This window comes from Bos indicus x Bos taurus, chromosome 15, assembly GCF_003369695.1.
Source record: "Bos indicus x Bos taurus breed Angus x Brahman F1 hybrid chromosome 15, Bos_hybrid_MaternalHap_v2.0, whole genome shotgun sequence".
Taxonomy (NCBI): Eukaryota; Metazoa; Chordata; class Mammalia; order Artiodactyla; family Bovidae; genus Bos; species Bos indicus x Bos taurus.
Genome location: NC_040090.1, coordinates 35,253,400 through 35,262,417, shown reverse-complemented (window position 1 = coordinate 35,262,417; position 9,018 = coordinate 35,253,400). Strand labels below are relative to the sequence as shown.

The 9,018-nt window shown below is 42.4% G+C and overlaps 1 protein-coding gene and 1 pseudogene across 1 annotated transcript; one reads left to right on the top strand and one right to left on the bottom strand.

Moving 5' to 3' along the window:
* Nucleotides 1-966, bottom strand: LOC113904959 (olfactory receptor 52R1-like). Its single transcript, XM_027562018.1, has one exon. The coding sequence runs from the start codon at nucleotides 958-960 to the stop codon at nucleotides 1-3; it is 960 nt and encodes a 319-aa protein (XP_027417819.1). The 5' UTR covers nucleotides 961-966.
* Nucleotides 967-3,633: 2,667 nt separating this feature from the next.
* LOC113904783 lies at nucleotides 3,634-3,939 on the top strand (annotated as a pseudogene).
* Nucleotides 3,940-9,018: the final 5,079 nt, after the last annotated feature.

Here is a 9,018-nt window from a genome sequence, read left to right as displayed (position 1 = left end):
CTATGCTTTGAGTTGGGAGTCTTTTCTACAACATCCTTGAATAACCCTGTCCCTGATCTGTTTGGTTCTAACTCCATAGATGATGGGGTTGAACATGGGAGGTACCAGGAGATAGAGAATAGCAAACATGACATGTACTACTCGGGGCACATGATGTCCAAAGCGATGGGTGAGAAAAGTAAAGAGGGCTGGGATATAAAGAGCCAAGATGACACAGATATGGGAAGCACATGTGCCAAAAGCCTTGAGCCGGGCTTTACCTGAGGGTAACCCCAGAACAGTTCTCAAAATTATTACATAGGATACACTGATGACGATAATGTCAAAGCCAACTACAGAGAAGGCCACAAAAAGTCCATATGCACGATTTACTCTAGTGTCAGCACACACCAACTTCAGCACAGCCATGTGCTCACAGTATGACTGGGGGATTATCCGACTGGGGCAGAAGGGCATCCTGGACACCAAGAAGCAGAAAGGACTCACCCATAGCAGCCCTCTCATCATCACACCTCCCCCCAGTTTACCTACAACAGATGGGGTCAGGATACTAGAGTGATGCAGTGGGGAGCAGACAGCCACATAACGGTCCAAGGCCATAGCCATGAGCAATCCGGACTCCACCGAAGAAAAAGCATGGATAAAGAACAACTGGATGAGGCAGGCATGGTATTCAATCTCATGATCGTGAAACCAGAATATGGCCAGCATTTTAGGTTGTGTGGAAATGGAGAGGACCAGGTCAGTGATAGCCAGCATGGCCAGAAAGAGGTACATGGGCTCATGCAAGGTGGGATCGGTTCGGATTACATGAAGGAGAGTGATATTGCCGACTAGAGCCACAACATACATGGCACAGAATGGAAAGGCAACCCCAAACTGGGAATTCTCCAATCCTGGGATCCCAAGCAGGATGAAGGACACAGGATGAGAAGAGCTATTCCGTGAAGTCAACATCATAGGATGGTTAATGTTTCTCCATTGGAAAGGTGATCTAGTCTCTGCAGGTGATAGCATTAAAGTAAATTATTATTATTATTTATAATCCTTTGGATGGAAGAACTGGGCTTAATGGTAAGCTACAATGAATTCAACTATTTTAATAAATATAATTTTGCAATATAATACATTGCTAACTTTCATTTTATTTCATATTTATGTCCTTGAAAATAGGGTCAGAACATGCTTGTTCCAAGTACAATATTTTATAAATTTTGAAAGTAGAATCTGCTGAAGGTAAACAATCTTGGAAAATAATGTCATAGTAATTCTTTCCCTCTGTTCGATTTATAACCAACAACCAATTCACTTAACCTTTCTCATAGATCCCTCCATCACACTTGGGAAGCCCTGCCTCAGGGAAGCAGTTGATTCACTACACCACACCAATGAACCCATTCCTGGGGATCCAGGCTCTGGATGTGGGGAGCAGTGATCTGCCCTTGCCCTTCCCACTGGAAAAGGGCTCCTGCTTCTTCAAGGGGGACAAGTATGCAGGCGACAACTATGCGGAGGACCCCACCATCTCCCTGCTGTTAGGTTTTAGACTCCCAAAGCTAAGGACCCTAGCATCTCCTTAGGCCCCCAGAAGGGAGGTTGGCCTGTACTTTCCCTCTGACCTCTCCCAGGACAGGGCTGGTCTCTGGGAGATACAACGAGCACACTAGCCAAGGGCACCAGGCTGGTTAGAGGTTGAGTCAGGTCTCGACCCCCTGTGCCCTGTCTTTCTCTGGACTTCATACACACTTGGACTGACCAGTGTTGTGGGTATTCAGACTCAATGAATTTGTATTTTACATGAGAATCTCCTTTTCTTCTTCTGCAGAAATATTCAGATATACACACAGGCAGACATCCAGATGAGACAGGCAGAATTGTATAAAAACAAACAAACAAACAAACAAAAACAGGCTCCATGCTGTAGCCTCCTACGTCAGAATTCAAAGAACAGCAACAATACAACACTTGGGCCACTTTTCAGGGTAGGAAGTCAGTTTGGAAAACTCTTTGGCTTAAAGCCCCTAAGCAGTTTATTTAGTGACACTGAGTTAGTTTTGACTCTAAAACAATTACTATGAGGATTTGACTCAAAGGTATCTGATTGAACAATTGTGTACGGTTTGTGTAAGGAATTTAGTGTATGGCTCTTCCTAGTTGTAGTATCATCAAACTTTTTCTGTAAAAGGTCAAATCATCAATATTGTAGGCTTTGTGGGCCATAAAATCTCTGTTACAACTAATCAGCTTAGCTGAGTAGCATGAAAGCAGTCATAGTTGATATATAACCTGTGAGTGTGGCTGTGCTCCAACAAAACTTTATGCACAAAACCATGATGCAAAGTGGAGCTGGTGCAGGCTGTAGTTTTCCAATTCCTGTCCTAAGTGTTAAATTTCATGAAGTCATCCCTGAGTCGTGCTCTATTCCTAGAACCTGTGCTTTGTGATGAAAAGGACTTTAATCAATGCCGACTGAAGAAACTAACAAATAAAGGTCATTATTCAGTAGCAATGGAGTCATTAACCAATCAACCATTTCTTAAAATGTCCTGACAGAACACCCCTCTTGAACACCATGAGCATAAGACAGTTATGTCCATTTCTCATACTGTGGTTGCTCTGCTGGCCAGGGGAGGACTTTGTGAACATCATTCTCTACTAATATTTGCTAGCATTATATGGGGGTAATCTTACTGTTTCATCCCACATGTGAACACTACCTAACTCAGAGTAAGTGACACAAAAACTCACCTGGTTCTTACCCACCACACTCACACTATTTACTCTCAGTTGATCTATCCTTTGTTTGAAAGAATTAGCTCTTACCTCCTTCATAACAGAAGTATACAGACAAGAAGAGTATCTTTTCAAAATCCCTTTAACAAATCAACTCTGGGTATGGACAAATGTTTCATTCCAGATCCAGTAGTTAAAAAAAAAAGAAAAGAAAAGATTTTTGGAAGATCTAAAATAATTATGATCTTCTCTAGATTTTTAACATTATTAAAGAAGTGGGGCTCAGACCTTATCGTTCTCTAACTTGAAAACTTTACCATCCTTCATAGATAATAGCTATTGTTGTTTAGTTGCTAAGTCATGTACAACTTTTTTGGGACCCCATAGAATGTAACCTGCCAGGCTCCTCTGTCCATGGGATTTTCCAGGCAAGAATACTGGAATGGGTTACTATTTCCTTCTCCAGGAGATCTTACTGACTCAGGTATCAAACTCATATCTCTTGCACTGGCAGGTGGATTCTTTACCACTGAGCCAAAAGCAAAGCTCAGATAATAGCTATGGTCCAGTTGTGTTCAGTTGTGTCCAACTCTTTCTGATTATATGGACTATGGCCCACCAGGTCCCTCTGTCCATGGAATTTTCCAGACAAGAATGCTGGAGTAGGGTGCCATTTCCTCCTCCAAGGAATCTTCCTGACCCAGGGATTGAACCCACGTCTCCTGCATTGGCAGGCAGATTCTTTACCACTGAGCCACCTGGGAAGCCTGATAATAGTTATAGGTTTGCTCAAAACAAACACTCCTATCTATGATAGGGTGACAATAGAGAGACTTAGAAGGATGTTCTGCTTGTGAGCAGGAACCTCTTGGTCACATGAGGAGACAGAACAACTTAAATATGGGTGATGTTGAGAAGAACAAGATTTTTCTTCAGAAGTGTGCCCAGTGCCATACTGAGAAGGGAGGCAAACATAAGACTAGGCCAAATCTCCATGATCTGCTTGGGTGAAAGACAGTTCAGCCTGTTGCGTTTTCTTACACAGATGCCAACAAGAACAAAGGCATCACCTGGGGAGAGATGCTGATGGAGTACTTGGTGAATTCCAAGAAATACATCCCTGGAACAAAAATGATCTCTGCTGGCATTACGAAGGGAGAGAGGGAAAACAGGATAGCTCATCTGAAAAAAGATACTAATGAGTAAATCAGACAGGCTTGTGGCTGAATGAATATGATCAGATTTTCAAATTTTGATAGTAATTCTGGTTTAGCAAGTATTATCACTCTTTCCCCCTTCTAAAGAGATGATTGAACTTGATTGAAGAATGCTAAGCTTTTCAGGGAAATGGTGAATGTTATCTCAAACCCTATGGGAGACTGACTTTGACTTTATATTCAGATTTCTATAATTGACTATATTAATATAAATATTGAGAAGATCCCTTCACTGTCTCATAGAACAGAGTAAGCTTCACCTGATTTCAAGTTCTGCTCATTAGCCTGTCAAAGCAAGGGCTGAAGATACACTGACAGTGTTCACTTTATCTTTTTGTTTTATTAAATTGTGCCAATTTAAGGGCTTCCTGGGTGGCTCAGTTGGAGAAGGCAATGGCACCCCACTCCAGTACTCTTGCCTGGAAAATCCCATGGACAGAGGAGCCTGGTAGGCTGCAGTCCATGGGGTCACGAAGAGTCAGACACAACTGAGCAACTTCACTTTCATGTATTGGAGAAGGAAATGGCAACCACTCCAGTGTTCTTGCTGGAGAATCCCAGGGATGGCGGAGCCTGGTGGGCTGCTGCCTATGGGGTCACGCAGAGTCAGGCATGACTGAAGTGACTTAGCAGCAGCAGCAACAAGTGGCTCAGTGGTAAAGAATCCTCTGCCAAAGCAGGAGATGCAGGAGACATGGGGTTCAATCCCTGGGTTGGGAAAATACTCTGGAATAGGAAATGGCAATCCACTGCAGTATTTTGCCTGAGAAATCCCATAGATAGAGGAGACAGGTGGGCTGCAGTCCATGGGGTCTCAAAGAGTCTAACATGCCTAAGCAGCAGAGTGCACACACATGCCAATTTAATTAAAATTTTCTGTGTAAAAATTTCCTTTTACTTAATGAAAGACATTTTAGTGTGGTTTATATTTAGCATCAAATAAAGAGCATTTAACACTACTGACATTTTATAGATGATCTTTAAGATCAGAAGCTTTTAAATTCACTGAGACAAAATATGTTACAAACTTTACTTGTGAATTCTTTATAAGATCTAATCTGACTGTTGTAACTTGGGATTATCTTTCAAACAAAGACACTGTTCAGTAACACAACTGTTGAACTACTGTATGCATGTGATTGATAAAGGTGCTTTTGACTACTCATTAGAAGGATTCAACTAGAAGAGATATATAATTACCCAAAAGCTGTAAATTATCTAATCATAGTTTAGGCTTAAAAACAAAACACAGATCACTAAAAAAGAAAGAAAATTTAGAAATACATACACATTATCTGGGCAGTTAGGTTTTGTTGTATCCCCATCTGCCTGGCCTGACCTTCCCAAACAGTCATATATTCTCTTTGAGCTAGAGGCTCCCTCCTTTCCTTCTGTTTACCGCTTGTGTGTCACCCTCCACCTGTATGGACATAGTCACTGACACTGAAGGTCACTTGGAAAAGAATGCTTGAGCCATCGCACTCTTGCATTGGGCCTGGCGAAGATGCTGACTAAAGATGCAATTATCAAAGTGAGTATTAATTGCTTTGATTAATTGTAGAAGGCATTGCTATTTTTTGTAGATGAAACGCTATACGCTTTTACACTTTATTATTTCTCTCACACACAGTTTGCATCTCTATTTACAATAAGAAAATAGAGCTCAGGGTAATTACATGATTTATCAAAGACTACACAATAATTCTGTGCCAAATGCATATCTCACAAACAATGATCTTGGTGGTTCACACCACTGCCTCTGTAGGTAGTGATTGATTGGAGAAACTACTCTGGTAGGATACAGCAGAGATTGTTGGCCTGTCATGAAAAAGTCAGATACAAAGGGAACCTGTGAAATTGTATGTGCTGTGCAGTGCTTAGTCGCTAAGTCATGTCCGACTCTTTGCAACCCCATGGACTGTAGCCTGCCAGGCTCCTCTGTCCTTGGAGATTGTCCAGGTAAGAATACTGGAGTGGGTTGCCATGCCCTCCTCCAGGGGATCTTCCCAACCCAAGGATCAAACCCAGGTCTTCTGCATTGCAGGCAGATTCTTTACCATCTGAGCCACCAGGTGAAATTGTATACAGTTGTCTACAATCCTGAATTACAGAAAGATCTGTATTTGAAACCAGAAATCCTGCTATATCATTGGATTGGTTGCCTTTAGAATAGGTTTCTGATTCATTGTCTGGCATCTCTGGGTATAAGCTGCATTCTCTAGGATGGCATCTTTACTGACTTCTGCCCATGAGCCTTAACAGATAACTCACCTGTTGCACAAACTCGTTTAGGGATGGTGACTCTCTTCTCAGCCAAGGTTCAGCTACTCATATACTGTAGCCACTTTGAAAAGCCAGTTTTTATCCTCTGATTCATCTATTTCCCAGACTTTCTAATGACCTTTTCACAGATCAAATTTCCCTCATAAGCAATGCCTCTCAGCTTCCTCATGTGATTCTATTGGCTCTGACTTCTCACTGTCAGATTTTGTTTCTTGGGTGAACACTGTAGGAAAAGAACCGACCTGTTACCCAAGTCTGAGGTGACAAATGGGAGCCCTTGAGAGGCACTTCTCTTTCCTCTCTGCACTTCCTGCTCCGTTCCTAATGAATCTGATACTTTCAATATCATTAACTTGGAAAAGTATCAGTTTAATCCATGTTGTTCAAACCTGAACGGATAGACTAAAATGAGTTGAGAACTTGCTAAGGAATAGCTTCAGAAAAATTTACACTCTGCTTTCCTACATTGGGGTATTTAAACTAAGACTGACCAAGGACAATAAAGCTGGAGTGGTATGGGGTTCAGATCCAATCTCCTTCCTGGAGGGACTGTGTTTGGAGGAAGTCTTCCTACTTTTCTAGAGTCTCCCTGGAGGACACAGAACAAGCTGTAAGTCTTCTTCCCATATCAGGCTGGAGATCAGCAGTCATGGTCTGTGGATCTGGAGCCCCCAGTGAGTTCAGCCATTCTGCACAGTGCACACCATGCCTCTAGCTCCTTTCAGCCTCTCTGAGTTCTGCTGCTCCCAGGGATGGACAGAGATGAATGGGGCTCTGGGCACTGAGATCCGCTTTGGTACTCATCAACTCCAATGTGACCAGAGTAGTTTAAAATGGCTTCTAGAAATCAGCTTTTAACAGAGACCACCTTCTAGAGCCTATTTAAAAACCTAGGAAAGTGTAGCCTTTTCCTTCCCCCAGACACTAATTCTCTGAACCCATCCTGGGTCCCACTGCCTCTAACTCACACGGGCTTCCTCTGAGACTGGAGACTAAAGCTGGTAGCATTAACCCCTAATTCTCCTTTCTCCCATGTACACACAAATCCAAAGACATGGGATTTGAATGCATATAAAAGAATATGTGTTGAGATTACATGAGTGTAAATTTATCTGTATTACTTTAATTTATTGTTAGTCAGATTATGTATGGGCTTCCCAGATGGCATAGTGGTAAAGAATCTGCCTGGCATTGCAGAAGACACAAGAGACATGGGTTCAATCCCTGGGTTGAGTAGATCCCCTGGAGTAGGAAATGGCAACCCACTCTAGTATTTTTCCCTGTAAAATTCCATGTACAGAGGAGACTGGAGGGCCACAGTCCATGGGGTCACAAAGAGTCAGACATGACTGAGGACGTGTGCAGGCAGAGTATATATACTTAGACCTGAAGGGATATTTTGTGCAATGTGAAAGTATGCTTATTCATTTTGTATGTTGATGTGTATATCTGAGAGAGAGATACGTGTAAAGGAGTGGAGTTGCTTACTAATTTATGTGTGTATAATCTTGTATGCAACTATGAATAATCATTTGGAGGAAGTATCCATGTTTAGTGTGACAGTAGGGCTCTGTGAAGTCAAGGTAACTAACAACTGTGGATAAAAAATGTCCCCTGTCATATCAGTAAGCAAAAAATGCAGCCTGACATTAAGCCATGATGCCATCAGCCAGTGCAGTCCCCTATTCTCTCCACGTGCCATGAGGGGAATTCAAGAGAGAGAAAAACCAAATATTGGTCCTAGATAGTTAAGATACATTGTCAAAGTAATCAATTTAATGATTCCAGACTCTTGGAAAGGCACCAAAATCATTAACTTGAGATGTCTCAGTTTTGTATGCTTAGCAATAATCTTGTGATGCTCAAGTACATGTTTGTTTTTCCTTCAGCAAAAGTCCTATATATCCCGTCTCCTCTCTTATCTCTTTGGAAGAGTTTTTCAGAGCTGAGAGGCAATATCCAAGCTACAGTACTCATTAGTACCTTCCATGACCCTGTGGAGCTCCTGGGCATAAAAAACTTTCTGTGACCAGAAAGGTTTGGGAACTACAGACCCAAGCTGCCCACCCTGGCCAGGCCTGATAGTAACCACCTGCATGAGTCATCTCACAACAGGAGGTCCTGGTAAAGAACTCAGAACTAACAATCTACCACCAAGCAAAAGAACTTGAGAAAAGTCAAAAGAAGAGATGAGACACCAGACTATATGTCATAGCATCCTCCCAGAATCCTTTTCCCTGGAATCCATCTTGGCTGAGCAGTGAATGCTCTACCAGGAAGGGGCATGGTGGGGCTCTGCCCCTGAGTCAGAATGATTTGCCAGGGACAAGCCAGAAACTAACTCTATTACCATAAAACCTGAGTGTGCAAGCCATGTGACAGAGCAGTTCTTCTGGGTTCATTATGCTGCTGCTCTCCACCCAGGCACCAGTTCCTAGTGAAGTCTTTTGCTTTGTCAGCACATTTGTCTCCTTAGATAATTCATTTCTAAGTGTTAGACAAGAGCCCACTCTTGGGCCCTGGAAAGGGTTCCTCCTTCCTGCACCATCACATCTTGGTTATAGGAAATAGGCTTCATTCAGCCTCCTTGACCTTGTCTGAGTTCTAGTGAACAGGTATACATACATACATATATATGTAACAATATGTTTGAGCTGTTTTACAGATACTGAAACTCCTACCAGGTTGGAGAAATTAATGATATGCTGCTCACAAACACAGAGACCCCAGACCTGTTGGAACCTGAAGCATGGTGATTCTGACTCCCACTTACCATGTCAGCAAC